Source organism: Zalophus californianus, chromosome 13, assembly GCF_009762305.2.
Source record: "Zalophus californianus isolate mZalCal1 chromosome 13, mZalCal1.pri.v2, whole genome shotgun sequence".
In the NCBI taxonomy this organism is placed as follows: Eukaryota; Metazoa; Chordata; class Mammalia; order Carnivora; family Otariidae; genus Zalophus; species Zalophus californianus.
The window spans coordinates 47,276,895-47,293,570 of NC_045607.1; the positions used below are offsets into that span (position 1 = coordinate 47,276,895).

Here is a 16,676-nt window from a genome sequence, read left to right on the forward strand (position 1 = left end):
CCATTCAACTCATCTATTTGGCCTATGGATAAGACAGATGGGTCTTGAAACATGCGAGTGTACTATCATAAACTTAAGTAGGTGGTAACCATAACTGGAGCTGTATTTCCAGCTGTGGTTGTTTTATTGGAGCAAATCAACAACGGTTCCTTTTTCCTAGTTTGAGACTATTGATCTCAAAAATACTTTTTCTCAAAATTAAGCAAAGAGGAGAAAGACCTGTACTCAAAAATTATAAAACACTGATGAAAGAAATTGAAGATCACACACACACACACACACACACACGCACGCACACACACACACACGCACACAATATGGAAAGACATTCCATGCTCACTGACTGGAAGAACTAATACTGTTAAAATGTCCATACTACCCAAAGCAACCTACAGATTCAATGTGATCCCTACCAAAATACCTATGACATTTTTCACAGAACCAGAATAATACTAAAATTTGCATGGAACCATAAAAGACCCTAAACAGCCAAAGCAATCAAGAGAAAGATCAAAGCTGGAGATATCAGAATTCCAGATTTCTAGATACACTACAAAACTGTAATAGTTAAAAGAGTATGGTACTGGCACAAAAATAGACACATAGATCAATGGAACAGAATATAGAGCCCAGAAATAAACCCACACTTACATAGTCAATGAATCTAAGACAAAGGAGGAAGAATATACAATGGGGTAAAGACAGTCTCTTCAACAAATGGTGCTGGGAAAACTGGACAGCTACATGTAAAGAAATGAAATTGAACCACTGTCTTAGATCATATACAAAAATAAACTCAAGGGGCAGCTAGGTGGCTCAGTCAGTTAAGCGTCCAACTCTTGATTCTGGCTTAGGTCATGATCTCAGGGTCGTGAGATCGAGCCCCTCATCAAGCTCCATGCTTAGCAGGGAGTCTGCTGGGGATTCTCTCTCCCTCTCCTTCTGCCCCTCCCCTAGCTCATGTGTGCTCTTTCTCTCACTCTTGCTTTAAAATAACAAAGTCTTTAAAAAAAACTCAAAATGGATTAAAGATGTAAATGTAGGACCTGAAACTATAAAACTTCTAGAAGAGAATAAAGGCAATAATTTCTTTGATATTGACCACAGAAATATTTTTCTAGATATGTCTCCTCAGGCAAGGGAAACAAAAGCAAAAATAAACTACTGAGACTACATCAAAATATAAAGCTTTTGCACAGGAAACCATCAATAAAACAAAAGGCAACCTACTGAATGGGAGAAGATATTTACAAATAATATATTTGAAAAAGTGTCAGTATACAAAATATATAAAGAACTTATACAATTCAACACCAAAAAAACAAAATATCTGATTAAAAATGGCTGAGGCACCTGGGTGGCTCAGTCGGTTAAGTGTCTGACTCTTGATTTTGGCTCAGATCATAATCTCAGGGTTCTGAGATTGGGCCTGTGTCAGACTCTGCACTCAGCGAAGAGTCTGCTTGAGACTCTGTCTCCCTCTGTCCCTCACCCTGCTCATGTTCTCTTTCTCTCTCTAAAATAAAATAAATAAAATATTTTTAAAAATAAAATAAATAAAAATAAAATGGCAGAGGACCTGAACATTTTTCCAAAGGAAACATATAAATGACCAAGAGACACATGAAAAGATGCTCAACATCACTCATCATCAGGTAAATACAAATCAAAACCACAATAAGATATCACCTCATACCAGTCAGAACGGCTAGTGTCAAAAAGACAAGAAATAACAAGTGTTGGTGAGGATGTGGAGAATAGGGAACCTCTGTGCACTGGTGGTGGAAATATAAATTGGTGCAATCACTATGGAAAACGGTACAGAGTTTCCTCAAAAAACTAAAAACAGAAGTACCATACTATCCAGTAATTTCACTGCTGGGTGTCTACCTCAAGAAAATGAAAACACTGTTTCAGAAAGATAAATGCACCCCTATATTTACTGCAGCATTATTCACAAGCGCCAAGAAAATGAAGGAACCCAACTGTCCATCAGTAGATGAATGGATAAAGATGTGGTGTGTGTGTGTGTGTGTGTGTGTGTGTGTGTGTGTGTGTGTGTGTGTGTATAATGGAATATTACATGGCCATAAAGAATGAGATCTTGCCATTTGCAACAATATGGATGGGCTTAGAGAGTATAATGCTAAGTGAAATAATCATACAGAAATACAAATACCAGATGACTTCACTCATATGTGGAATTTAAGAAATAAAACAAAGAAAACAAGAGAGAAAAAAACAGACTCTTAAATACAGAGAACAAACTGGTGGTTTCCAGAGGGTAGGTGGGTGGGGAGGGGTGAATGAAATACATAAAGAGGATTAAGAGTACACTTATCATGATGAACACTAAGTAATATATATAAATGTTGAATCATTATATTGTACCCCTGAAGCTAATATGACACTGTATGTTAATTAGACTTCAATTAAAAAATAAATAACAAAACTGAAAAAAATACTTGTTTCTCTGTACTTGTTAGTAAAGCCCACAGGCATAGTAATCCACTTTAGTGTTCCTCCTTAGAGCTCTATCAACTGTCTCCGATAGTCTAGTCCACCACTGGGAACTTGTTTGCTTCTCTTCTCTACAGGACATCAAGCAAGCCCACTACATAGATGATATCATGCTGATTGAACCAGCTGAGTAGAAAGAAGTAAATATGCTAGATATCTGGTTAAGATGTATGCATGCAGAGAATGGGAAAATAAATGCCATAAAAATTCAAAAGTATGTTATCTGTGAAATTTCCAGGGTATCAGTGGTCTGGTGCATGTTGAAATATGTCTTACAAATGGTAAGCATGTTTCTGTATTTGGCCTCTAAGAGATGGCCTTCTGAATTTTGGTTGTGATAGATACCGGATTTGAGCATCTTACTTCAACCTATTTACCAAATAACCCAGTAAATGGTGTGCTTGGGTTCCAGATCAAAAGGAAGTTCTGCAACAAAGCAAGTCTTCCATTCAACCTGTCTCACCACTTGGGTCACATGACTCTGCATTTTCAATAGTGCTTCAAGTGTCCAAGGCAGTTGGGGATCCTAAGGGAAAGCTTTGGTTGTCTTCTTGGACTCTGAAGAAAAGTTATGCTTCCTCTGCAGACAATCATTCTCATTTGAGAAACAGCTTCTGCCTTGTTACTGGATCCTACTAGAGTCCTAACACTTAATACTGGCCATTAAATAAACATGTGACCTTAAATACTCACTGGGTGTTGTCTGACCCATCAAGCCCTCTACAGCAATATTTAGTCAAGTGGAAGTGATATATAGGTTTTTCTCCACAAGTTTTGAAGTCACAAATAGGTTGAATGAAAAGTGGCTCAGATTTCCATGGCTCATACTCCTGCCACATTTCGTCCTCTCTTTCTCCCTCATGTAAGTCGTCTATGACAGAATAAGAAAGAACAATTTGGTCCTTGTTCACAGATTCTACACACTATTCTGGCACTCTCTGGAATGAAGCTGCAGTACTCCAGGTATGGCCCTGAAGGATAGCAGTGAAGAAAATCCTTCCAATGGGAAGAACTTCAAGCTGTGCACCTGGTTGTTCATTTTGCCTGGAAGATAGATAGATAGAGGTACATATCTAAAAATCAGTCATGAGCAGTAGCTAACAGTTTGGCTTTATGGCCAGAAGAAACATAATTGGATGAAACATGAAAAAACATGATTTAAGGAAGAGGTATGGGGAAAGACCTCTCCAAGTGGGCACAAATATGAGAATCTTTCTGTCCCCTACAGATGCTCACCAAACAGCAATCTTAGAAGAGGAAGATCTTAATATTCATACGCAGAAAGTGACCCATTCTTTTTCCATTCTTTTATCCCCATATTTGCTCAATTAGCTCATGAAGACAATGATCATGGAAGCAGAGATGGAGCTTGTGTATGGGCTCGGCAGCACGGATTTCCACTCACCAAGGCCAATTTGGATAGAGCCACAGCTGAGTACCCAACCTGCCAAGAGTAAATATCAACACTGAGCCCCTAAAATGGCATCGTTCCCTGGGGGAACCAGCCAGCCACCTGGTACCAGGTTGATTACACTGGATCACTTTCATCATTGAAGGAGTAGCTCTTTGTTCTCACTGGAAAAGACATTTATACTGGATATGGTTTTGTCTTTCCTACTCTCAGTGTTTCTGCTAAAACGGCCATCTGTGGGCTTACAGAATGCTTTATTCACCTTCATAGTATTTCATACAACACTGCTTCTGACAAAGAGAATCACTTTATAGCAAATGAAGTACAATATTGATCTCATGCTCATGGACTTCTCTGGTACCATTATGTTTCCCTCATCCTGAAACAGCTGGCTTAATAAAATTATGGAATGGCCTTTGGAAGACTCAGTTATGGCACCAGCTGGTGACAGCACTTTATGGGGCTGGAATAATGTCTTCCTGGATGTAAGATATGCTTTGAATCAGCTATAAACCTGTAGTGATGTTTCTCCTATACCCAGAATTCATGAGTCTAGGAATCACAAGATACATATGGAAATGGCTCTTCTCATATTAATGCTAATGATTCACCAGAAACTTTCCTTTTATTGTTTCCTTTCTCTACAACTTTTGGCGTTTTTGCTTTAGAAGCATTACTTCCCAAAGGATAAAGGATTCCACCAGAGAACACACTCTACTGGAATCTGAGACTATCATTGGCTATCTGGGGCACCTCTTGACACTGAAATAACAGGAAAGAAGCAGAGGAAGTATTTCCAGCCTGCAAGAGATCCTCAGGAGTGTTACTGAGTCTTCCCATATTTTATGGTAAAAGTTAATAAGTAGTTACAGCAACTCAATAAAGGCAGGGCTGTAATGGCACAGATTCTTCAGGAATGAAGATGTGAGTTACCCCACCAAGTAAGGAACCACAATTAACTGAGACACTTGCTGGGGGCAAAGAATATGAAATGGGGAGTGGAAAAAGGAAGTTATCAATACCACCCATGATCCCATTCTTAGTTACAAACATGAAGGTACTGATACATAGGAGGATTTCTTCCTTGCTTCTAAGTGTGTGCATGCATACACAGACCAATTTTTCCTGTCTCCCATTTCTCTACTCTAACGTAAGATCTATTAATAGTGGTTAACTGTATCTCAGAACTATTATCCTTATTTTACTGTAAGGGAACAAGTGACCAGGAGTTTAATTAACCTGCACAAGTCATTTAGCTAAATCCATCCTAAGTCTCCTCGACTCTGGAAAAGTGCTCTTTCAGAAAAACATACTGAGGTATACTTTATGAAAAATATATTAAAGTTTATCTTCAGTGCTCTTCGTGTCCTTTTTGAGCTGTCCTCCTCTTCCTCATGCTTTGTACACCAACTGACCGCAAGCTCATCTGTATACCTCTCAACCCCTTGTAAGTCATGCACTGTTCTGTCTCTTCCTTTTGTATCTACTCCTGAGACCATCATATAGGTAAAGTTCCGATGAACAAAACTGCAATGTGTTTTACTAACAAATAATGGTTGGATGTTTTCGTTTTCATCATCTTAGAATTGAAAGTCATTTACTCAACAAATATTTATCATTTTTCTGGTTTGCTCTATAAATGATAGACATTGGGGAGGGTATACGTTGTAATGAGCACTGAGTATTATATAAGACTGATGAATTACAGACCTGTACCCCTGAAACAAATAATACATTATATGTTAATTCATTGAATTTAAATTTTTAAAAAATAAAATAATAAATTAAATAGAAATGATTGAGTTCCAACACTGAGGCAGTACTGAAAAATCTCATCAAGTCTCCGAACGGTAATTTCTACATGGTATTTTCAATGAGTAGAGGATATATTGTTATACAAGGCAGCCATTCCACTCTTGGACAGTTGCTAACTGCCAAACAGTCCTTCTTTATGTTCCTCTGAATTCTCTCTCCAGGTAACTTTTACTCTCCATGCCCTCTACACTCTACAGAATGACCCCAACTCATTTTTGTCATATGCTAGCTCTTTAAAATGTTTTCATTTATCCTATTTCTAACACTTTCTCATAAAACACTACTACCACCACCACAATCACCACTTAGCATCTTATACCCTCTGTTTTGTTCCCGGTTTTAGAACTATTCTTAGTGTATGGCACTCAGAACTGATCACATGACTTTAGCTAATACCTGGCCAACTGATATTCCAGAGTACATGGTACTCTCACGTCCCTCATTCCACATACTTTATTCCTATTCATGTAATCTAATTTCAGTGGACTTTTAGAACAGGCATGTTACATGATAATCTCATGATGAATTTACCAATCAGTAAATAACACTACTTTTTCTTCTAAAAATTTATTGTAAATCCAGGTCTCTCTTCCTTGTCTATGTGTGCAGTTGATTTTTTTTTTTTAATCCTAGGATCTTGAATATTCTATCAGTTCACTTGAATGAGAGATAGAGGATGAGAGTCAATTATTTAAAACTTAATTCTGTCCTCCAAAAAATCAGCTGCCCTTCTCAGATGTGTGTTGTCCATGAATAAGACAACAATGAATTTTATACCTTTGTTCCTTCATCTAACTGGTTGATAAAAAATTTATAAAAGGTCAAGGACAGGAATCTAAAACTCTTCCTGCTTGACATATTTTTTCTAATTAATATTTTTTAGCATGCTTGTTCAACTTTCTATATATTTCCTCCTAACTGTATCTATATCCAGTCTCTTTTTCTTGAATGAACTTGTCACTAAGATGGAGTTTAATATTCACTATTTTAAAGCAATTTTTTGACATAGATGTTTTGTTAAGTCCACATTTGTGTACCCATTTTAAAACTATGAGCATCCTCATAAGACTACAGACTTAAGGACACTGTGACAGTCTAAAAAAATTAAAATGTCAGTTCTTTTAAATTACCAAATAAGCAAAAGTAAGACACAGATATCTTCACAGTTTTCTCCCTGTCATCTTGTCATCCCTTGAATTCCCCATCACTAACACGGAGTTTAGAAAGGGGAAATTGGTAATGAATTTCTCTCATTTGAATAATACTTAGGAAGCAAAAACAAAACAAAACACAGAAGTTATTTTAATGTTTGGCACAACTGCTCGGAAGTGTTACACCAAAACAGCCTCAGTTTGGAGGGGGCAATGCCAAATAACTAAGGGCCTAGCTCTGCAAGGCAGGCATCCATAACAGAATTATTTCGAGATGTGTGAGGAGGGAGAAGAAAGGATCTGAGCAGGAACTTTTCCCACTACCCTTGACCTAAAGGATGAGCATCCACACTTAAGAATCACATCACCCAGGGGGGCCTGGGTGGCTTAATCTTTAAGTGTCTGCCTTCGGCTCAGGTCATGATCCCAGGGTCCTGGGATAGAGCCCTGCATTGGGCTCCCTGCTCAGCAGGAAGCCTGATTCTCCCTCTCCCACTCCCCCTGCTTGTACTGCCTCTCTCGCTGTGTCTCTCTCTGTGAAATAAATAAATAAAATCTTTAAAAAATAATAATAAAAAAAAATCACGTTGCCCAGAAGAAAAGCTTTGCCTTTATGAAGCTGATGATGCACTTCATCTCATTTTGTACATAAGAGAATTTACAGTGGTAAATAATTAGGTGCTTTATGCCAAGCTTCTCTTGTATTGTGAAGGCTTTTTAACTTCAAAGAAAAACAAATGTCTAAGGAAACTGCAATTAAAAAAATAAAAGAGTTGAATGAATAGGACACTTCATGTTTTCTTAGTTCTAAGTTCACAGTTAGGAATTTCTAGGAAGGAAGGTCTTAAAATCCCCAAAATCCTTTTGTTTCAGTAGAAGTTGCAGAGAAAAAAGTAAATCACTTGAACCACATGTTCTTCAGTTGTCCCCTCAACTCTAACCCATTTTCATAGAATAGCCAGATGAGAGCTTAGACCAGGAGGCCTATGCACAGATTCAGAGGAATTCCAAAAACTCACCGCTGGAATTGGGATTAGGAAATATCTCTGATCCAGAGGCCATAAGGAAGCTAAGGTGACTTCCACACACTCCATTCAAGGGAAAAAAGTTTCTCTTTGCCCACTTCTTTCACTATAGACCTTAAAGTTGTTTACCTCTCAGACAAACAAACTGCACTCCCCTAAACACACTACATGGAAGCAAATATTGTCCCTCTTCCTAATGAGTGGTTTAGGAGTTCAGGCCTCAAGCAGTATTCGTGAGCATAAACCTCATGATTACACAGAACTCACTGATGTACCAACATTGTCAAACCGTACCAACACTGCATAATTCGTTGCTTTTGTACACATGGTAATAGAGACTATGAGCAACTTGAGGTGACGTCTTGAATCTTATTAACCACTTTATCCCCTGTGTCTAGCACAGTGCCTGGCACAAAGTAGGGGCTTGATAAATAGTTGTTGAATAAACAAAATTCTAAGCTAATACTTTTTTTTTTTATGTTTCATTCAGTCATGGAAAACTATTACTTGAGCACCTATTATGTACCAGATACTATACAAAGCTGTGAGTAGACAGACAGGAATCCTTCCTCAGACCTTATAGTCTGATTGAAATTGATGAAGTAACTTCTACTTCTGATGACTGACACTATTATGGTAACCTTGGGGATGGACAACACTACTGCTGACCCTCAATTTCTTCACATTCAATTTAATGTTGGACAAAATGACCTACTCTACAAGCTTATTTAGTTCTAAAATTATTGTAAAGGTTATGAAATGTATAAAGCATTATGTAAATTAACTTAAGTTTTAAGATTATAAAATTATTTTTTAACTTGAATATGGCTCAAAATGGATATTCCCCCAGTTCGAAAGCAATTCAGTTTCTCAAATGGATACATGCACATCACTGTATGAACCACATAAAGAATCCAATGACTCTAGCATTGTTGTATTTTTTAAACCAGGTCTCTATTGTAAAATGTAACTTCCTTGAGAGTACAATATTTTACATTTGGTATCCTCTATAGGATCTAGTACTTTTCAAAAAAATAGCATTTGAAAAAATGAATCAATGCAATGGAAGCAATTTAAGAATCACCAAGGATCCTAAACTGAATGGTGAATGGCATTTAGAGATCCAAGAATCTCGTGAAATTATATGCAAAACTGGGCATAGGCCATTGTGTGGAGTTCTTTGGTTTTACCAGAATCTCAGAGAAATCTTTTATCCAAAATGGTTCCTCCATTCAGTATATATTAATTGAATATCAACTACTTGCCCAGCATTGTATTATGATTTAGGCTTAAAATCTAAAACTTTTTTCATAAATAATTAATACTGATTACAACAAATCTTTACAAGATCTGCTTTCTCATATTCACACCACTAAAAATAATGCATACTGTATTAAATATATCTACATCCTAAATCATCATCAGATCCTATGCATTTATGATATTTGCTGGTAAAATATATATGCACATATATACACACACATACATACACACATATATATAATTTAAGAAATTTTTAGTGAATCATGTTGCTCAAGCTGTTTCAACTATTTCTAATTCATCAACTATCTTATACCACAGCTGCGTTTTCATTTATTTCTAACAATCACAATGAAGATACTGTCCTTTAAAAAAAATGATGACATATAAAGAAACTGCATGAAATTGTTTTATAAGCAGTTTTCTCAGGGACATTCCACTTACTGAAATAAACAGCTTTCATATGCTTCAGATGGAGAACAAAAAGTATTATTAAAATCTCATGGAATCCTCTAAAATTTAATGACAGTATTTCCCCCTTGGAAATTTGATAACTTTCCTCAATGCATTAAGCATCATCTACCTACAATCAATATTTATCTGAGCAAGTATTTAAATTTTCTGAGTAAGACTATTTTTACCTTTGAGAATGGCTGCCATATATTCTTGCCACAAACATATGGAAAGGAGTATTTCTCCAGATACAAAGATTAAAATCCTAACCCACGGCAGACGTTCACTTCATGATATGAAAGTTTCTATGTAGCATGATTCAAAATGACGGTTTCAAAACAACGTTAACTTATACTATGAGGAAACTATTCATTTCTAATTCCTACACTTTACCAGAACTTAGATGCAATTAGTGATAGTGGCCAGGAGATGGTGCAGTCTCATTTCCTAAAATTTACTTCACAGGCTTTGTGTAACTTACAAAGTTCACTTTAAAGAGAAATGCTTTATTAATGGCACTTGTTATCACAATTGGCTGATATGAATGAAAAGTAAGACATTCAGAAAAAAATAAGGAATTTAAATTTCTCAAAAGTTTTACTTATTACTAATCACTTATATGTGAATAAAATGCTTTAAAATACTTTGAATATTTCTCTCCTGTGTACAAGGAACAGAAGAAGGAACAGAAGGAAAGAAAAAGTTCAAAGTAACAGTCATTTAGAATTACCTCAACTTTTCAATTCTTCCTTTTAGTTCATTTTATATGCTGGATTGCTTTACACTTATAAATGTACTTTACAACTATAAACTCCATTTTTCAACAAAATAAAAACAAGTTTAGTTATAGGAATTCTACAACTGATATTTTAGGGAGAAAATTCATAAAAGTACAAATATTTCCTGAAATGACTTTATTCAAGGCACATATAATGTTTAAATGCTTCTTTCACTTAGTAAATGCCAAAGAGGAATCTTTCGATCTCAAATCATACTGGTTGTAAAAAAAAAAATAGTATTTTTAAGGTCTAGTATGCCATTTACATCCATAGTGTACACATTAATAGGGCTGGGTGTGTGGGTTGTATTGCATGCTTCTAGAAATACTCCAAAAAGGGAGAATAGGTAGAAATATTACAGACTGTCCTGATTTGGCCTGGAATACAATCTGCCACCAGTTACTGAGTCTTTGCTGGGAAGGTAGGAAGACTCCCTAATCATTCCTGAAAATGCATAATCCAAAGCTGGTCGGAAAGGCAATGCTGGTACCAACCCTGGAGTTAGGTAAGGAGACATAAAACCAGAGAGCCCCCTTCCTGGAGAGGAGTATGCCAGCCGTAATGGATTGATACCTAGTCTAGGATTTAAGCTGTAGAGACTTGAATCACCTCCATAAGGAGCAGAAGCAGTTTGAAGAGGAGAGAAAGCTGATTTATTCCCTGGAGTTCCAAAACCAATTCCACCTAAACTAAAATTTGAAGTTCTCTGAAAAGCTGTATTTTCCAATTCTCCTGAGTTTGCTAGGTCCCTGGTGTCTGGCTGGTGTTCTTTCCCATTTAGGACCTGTTCAATGGCTTGAACCACATCCCCTTTGCAGAAGCGCAGAATGCTTTCTAGCCGGCTACGCCTATAACTTGGGAAAATCCTGGTAAGGATATCAAGAGGGTCTCTTGGTCTTGAGGACAGTGTGGGAAGGCTGGCTCTGGTAGCAGTGAAGTCTCTGGCCCACTCACTTTCATTTCCTGATTCCAGATCAGATGATGACAGGGATCTGGGACTCTCTTCCCCTCCTGATAGCTCCCCAGGGTGAAGAGGCTGAATATTATCTTCCTTGTTCAAGCTTTCTGAAATAGTTGGCCTGATGTTTTGTTTTCCAATGACACCGTTAGACTTAGGAGATGATCCCAGAGTACACTGATGGGATTTAGAGACTGGCTCTTCTTGTCCACTCTGGCCTGAGTCACATTTACTCTCTTTTAGTTCTGGGGGATAGAAAAGAAAAAAAGATCAAATAAAGGAAAACTTCCCAAAACACAGAGTTCAAGTACTGCCTACTTGAAAATAATGCTGGATAAAATAATTCATTTACTCATAATATATTAGTAATATTTATTTGCTGCAAGAGACTTTAATGAGTAAGAATTTTAAAAGGTCCTTCAGAAGTAAAGGCATTGGAATAGTGGGAAAATGCTATTTACTAGGTCATTCCAAGATCACAAAATATATAATATATAAATGCTATAGTTATTTAGGAATCAAAAGATAAAAGTCTAATATTACCCCAACTATTAATGTGAAACCAATATCTCACATTATTTGCCCCATTTGGTGATTTGAGATTTTCCTAAATTTTACCCAAATTTCATTGTTATCCTGGTTTTTTTTTTTCAAAATGACACTATGCAAAAAGAACTAAATAAAATGACTATTTAGAGAAGAAGTCAAAGGAAGGAACAACCTCAGTATGAAAATGAACATTCTATTTAATAAATAATACTGTTTCAATTTTTTTTTAATGCTCACATTTCAGGTTCCAATTAAGTTACCTGAATAATGTGAAAAACAACAAATTCTTCATTTCACTTCAAATCTAAACCAATAATCACCACTACTGTACCAATCTCAAATCATACCAGAGCTTACATATTTCATTTTATGTGAGAGATGATATAGACTTGGTATTTTTTAATAATCCCCTATGAAATATGGACTTTTTCAATCCCTAGTAAATATTTTTTAAAAATATTTAGAGTCAAATTGTTTCTAAAAGAAAATTATAAACTACACTATTGCACTATTGCAATCTGTACGTATCTTCAAAGTGTCTTGTAAAAACAACATACTGGTTATTTGCTTCAAATCACAACTCCCAATATTAAGGGCAGTTTTCCAAAAATATTTTTACACAAAAATCTGATCTTACACCTCAACATGTTGAGCATATTAATATTAATAAAACGGTAACATTTTAAATGCCCTTTTGCACAGTTTATGCCAGGAAAATAATAATGTATACATTCACTAAATAACTTTTATTTTGGTTTACATTTCCTCTTATCCTATAAACATATTTTACCTCTATTTCCATTAAAAAGAGTAAACTGTCAAGTGGGATACTCAGAGAATTTTGTCAAACCTTTTTCTACAAATGTTATGAATTCAACAAAACAAACACCGCCTAAAGCAGTGATTTGCACACACGATTTGCTATGGTTTCTCAAGAAGCAGTCCTAAATTCTAAAGAAGTATCTATACTTCATTTTAAAATTAAAGTGTATGCAATTTAACACTTTGAGGGTTAAAATTCTGTCATTGTATCAAACAGATAACAAAAGAAAAGGTGTTGTTCCTGTAAAACTACAAAGACTCTCTAGTATTTTCAACTTTAAAAGAAACAATGAAACTTTTCTAATGAAGTCTATCAAGTGGGAAGAGACTGGCCTTGGTCCACCATTACATTTTATTTCTAACTATGACCCACTAAATACGCAACCCCCCAAACATGTAAGGTATCAAAACTTCATGACTACAGCAATTTATGCACAGAACAATTTTTACTAGTATACTGTACTCATAAGAGTACAATATAATGCAATAAAGTACTGATTGCATAAGACTCTGGAAAATAAGGTATTTTTAAGATACTGTGGTATCATTTGCATCATCTCTCTGTTTTCTCAACTCCTATATCTGGTTTTATTTCTTTACTTTTATCACTGTATATCTTGTCTTATGTTGGATACATATAGTCTTCCTTCTTTTGTAAGTAAGTTTTTTTATGTGCAGAAAAATCTTATTTGCCTCTGAATCACTGTTAGTCTTTGTCTAATGAGTGAGTAAATTAAATAGACTACTGCAGCTCATGGATATTGGGTAAGAGGATGCAGTCAGTTTAGAAAAACTACAGACGTGGCTTTTCAAAAAAGTAGGTCAACTGAGGCAAAGAATAAAATAAAAAGAGAACACTTTGGGTACTCCCCCCAAAATCATATAAATCAATGTCTAACAGAGTTATCAGCCAGATTTCACGGTCAATTTAGTTTACAGAATTTTTCTTTTTTATAGCAGTTATTTGCTTAATGACTTTGTTCTTCAGCACTCTTTGATTTTTCATGAGAAATGTTAATGTTTTGTCCACTGAAAAGAACTAGAACACGGGCAAAACGTTGGCATAGGTGAACACAAAATCATATATGCCTTATTTAAATACAGAGAGAGTCTTTTTCAAAAGTACATCCTGTGATGCAAAAAAATCTGCAATTTTCACAATTCAGGGAAGTTTTCTAATTAATAACTTACTTTTCATTATCATAGAATTTCGTATGATACAACCTGTCTTGAATTTATTAAAAAAATACTGAAATGACATTTACACTGCTAGTGTTACCTGTAGAGGGCTGGGAAATTCATTAAAATACAATGAGATTTACATCAGCAGGAAAACTTAATTTGAGATAACTCTAATAAAAAAATACTTATATCTTTTTTACAAAACAAAGGGGATGAAGGTGATTTGCGGTCAAAAAATAAGAGGAAAAAAATTAAAACTCCTTGGATAAGATACTGGACTTTGAAATTCTTCTTCCCAATGGTTTTACAAATCTGGAAAGCCTAAATTCTTTTCCTATGGGAAAGAGCTGAAACTTCAAATTTAGAGCTTTCTACACTTTTGGAGGCTAGCAAACAGTCATGGGGTGGTGCCTAAAATTTTAAGGGAAGGAAAGGAGGTGAAAAAAGGTTTGGTAGATTTCAGATTTCTTTCCCACTTCTAGCTGGCACCAAAGGTTTGCCCCAAAGATGAGGAACTGTACTCTCAACCCTCAGTGAATTTCCCAGGATTACTGGAAGATTAACTCTGGTTTTATAGCTGAAAAGAGTATAGAGCAAACCCAAAACCCAGCTTCTCTAAGTAAGCTTTTCACCCAATGCCCGCTTCAAGCTCTAACTCACCCAAAGTAATAGCGAATTGGATGCAAATTCTGTTCCTAGCCTGAGTTGCTCATCTATCACTCGCTTCACTTTTACATTATCTTATCCTATAATCTAAGGGTACAGAACGCCCCTTCAAGGTATGTGTCTCTAACACCCTCATTAACATTTCTATTACAGAGCAGTTTCCCAGAACTTAAATGAGTGCTTCTTTTAAACAACTTTTCTTGCCCACCACCAAGACATGGCTACTTGTTTCCAAGAGTTTTTTTCCAAAACAACCACTTTTTTTTTTTTTTTCCAAAGGGTAAATGAAAAGACCAACTTACTTTGTTTTAGCTCCGTATTATCTGGCTGGACAACTTGGAAAGCAGGGGTCGCCAAGGCACCCAGTCCCAGCGCCGTCACCGCCGCAGGGCCGCTGGAGGCCTGGGAATTCTCCGTTCGGTTGCCAGGGCCTCCAGATGTCCGACCCCCAGGCCCGCAGGGTCCAGGGTACAGGAGCCTCTGCAGCCCCCGGGCCTCACTCTCTTCCTGGGCCTGTTGCCGGCGCAGCGCCACCTGGGCGGCCATGACGCGCTGGCGCTCCGCAATCAGGGTGCACTTGGCACACGCGCAGTCCCGCCAGCGGCAGAAGCGTTTGTGGCCCTTGAGTGCCGACACGACGCCGTGGTTGCGACAACGGGCGCACTTGGGTGTCCGCGGGTAGCCGCAGCCCACCACACCCACGCCCCTCTCCAGTCCGGGAGCCGACGGGCAGCCTCCGCTTCCCGTGGCGGCTGCGGCGGCCCGCAGAAAGAGGCTGGGTGGCCGCAGGAAAGTTGGAGGAACTGGTATCCCCGGGGGTACTGGTAGCGCCGGAGACGGGGGCGGAGGGGCGGCCGCCACCAGCCCCGGGGCCAAGTGGGTTCGGCCGCTGCCGCTGCGGTCTCTGCTGCCACACTGTGACTGCTCCATTCCCGAGAAGTGTCTGGCGAGCGAAGTGCGCAGGCCACAGCTAACCCTGCCGGGAGCGGGGAGCGCGAGGACCGGCCGTGGTCCCGCTGCCTCCCACCCACACACGGACAAAGTTCGACAGAATTCCCGCCGGGGGCTGGAGACGCTAAGAGGCGCAGATGCCCAGTGAGCCTCAAGAGTCCCGGGGCTCTAAGTTAATGCCCCTCTGCTCCGCGCGCTCAGCCCTCTGAGTGAGGGAAGGGACGGCGGGAGAGGCTACCCCGCCCACCGGGTCTACGGGCCGAGCGCTGAAGCCCTGAGAGGGCGGGCGGGCGGAGTGGGACCGCCTGGGAGGAGGGACGGTGGGAGACACAAGAAACCTCTTGATGGGCTGTCAAGGTCCCTTCCCCAAAAAAGCCTTTTTCTCCCACTTGCCTCCCCATGAATTCCTCAACGCCTATTTTTGTGAAATAATCAAGCCCTCTGCCATGCCTCTTACCGCCCTTCTTAAATTAAGCAAGATTGGAAGTTCTTTTCTCAGTCTCACGCTTCTCCAAGCAAGTCTGAAAACTTGGATGTGTAGTTGTTTTTCCTTTTCCTTTTCCCCGGTGAAGTTTTCAGGATGATAGCATGGCCAATGTTAATGAGAAAGCGCAGCTTGACAGATGGCAAATATTATGCACCTGAAAGATGCTTTATTTTAAATGGGTCTTAGGACTGCATCAAAACAATGGAAAAATAATGAAGGGAATTCATTCACATACGGATTCTTCTCGTTCATTCTGTTTATTTACAAATGCAATTTTGGATTGCACGCATTATTATATTTTGAAATGCGACCCCCCAAATAAGTCCTTATGCATTTCTTATGTGGAAGTCTTTATAAGCAATTGTGTTAAAGCTGTTTCAAAAATACTTCACATTTCTATTGTAAACTACTGGGAAAGGCCATTTAGACCATTCTTTAAATATTCTATCATAATATGCACTCTTAAAATACACATTTAATGCCCTTAATCTTAAGAAAAGATCATATTGCTTTTAAACCAAAAGAGCATTTGAGGCAGAAAATTCATGAGTGTTTGCTCTTAATGGAAAGGAGAGTCAGGACTCTTGTCAGTTCTTCAAAATAATATTCAACTACCTTAACAGGCAATTCATATTCTAGCCCTAAAA

General features: G+C 37.9%; 1 protein-coding gene across 1 annotated transcript; it reads right to left on the minus strand.

Moving 5' to 3' along the window:
* Window positions 1-10,430: 10,430 nt before the first annotated feature.
* Window positions 10,431-15,600, minus strand: DMRTA1 (DMRT like family A1). The gene is made up of 2 exons (XM_027616500.1): window positions 14,894-15,600; window positions 10,431-11,617 (listed from the first exon to the last, which is right to left on the minus strand). Exons 1-2 carry the CDS (start codon window positions 15,519-15,521, stop codon window positions 10,770-10,772), a joined length of 1,476 nt encoding a protein of 491 aa, XP_027472301.1. The 5' UTR covers window positions 15,522-15,600; the 3' UTR covers window positions 10,431-10,769.
* Between the last annotated feature and the right edge of the window lie 1,076 nt (window positions 15,601-16,676).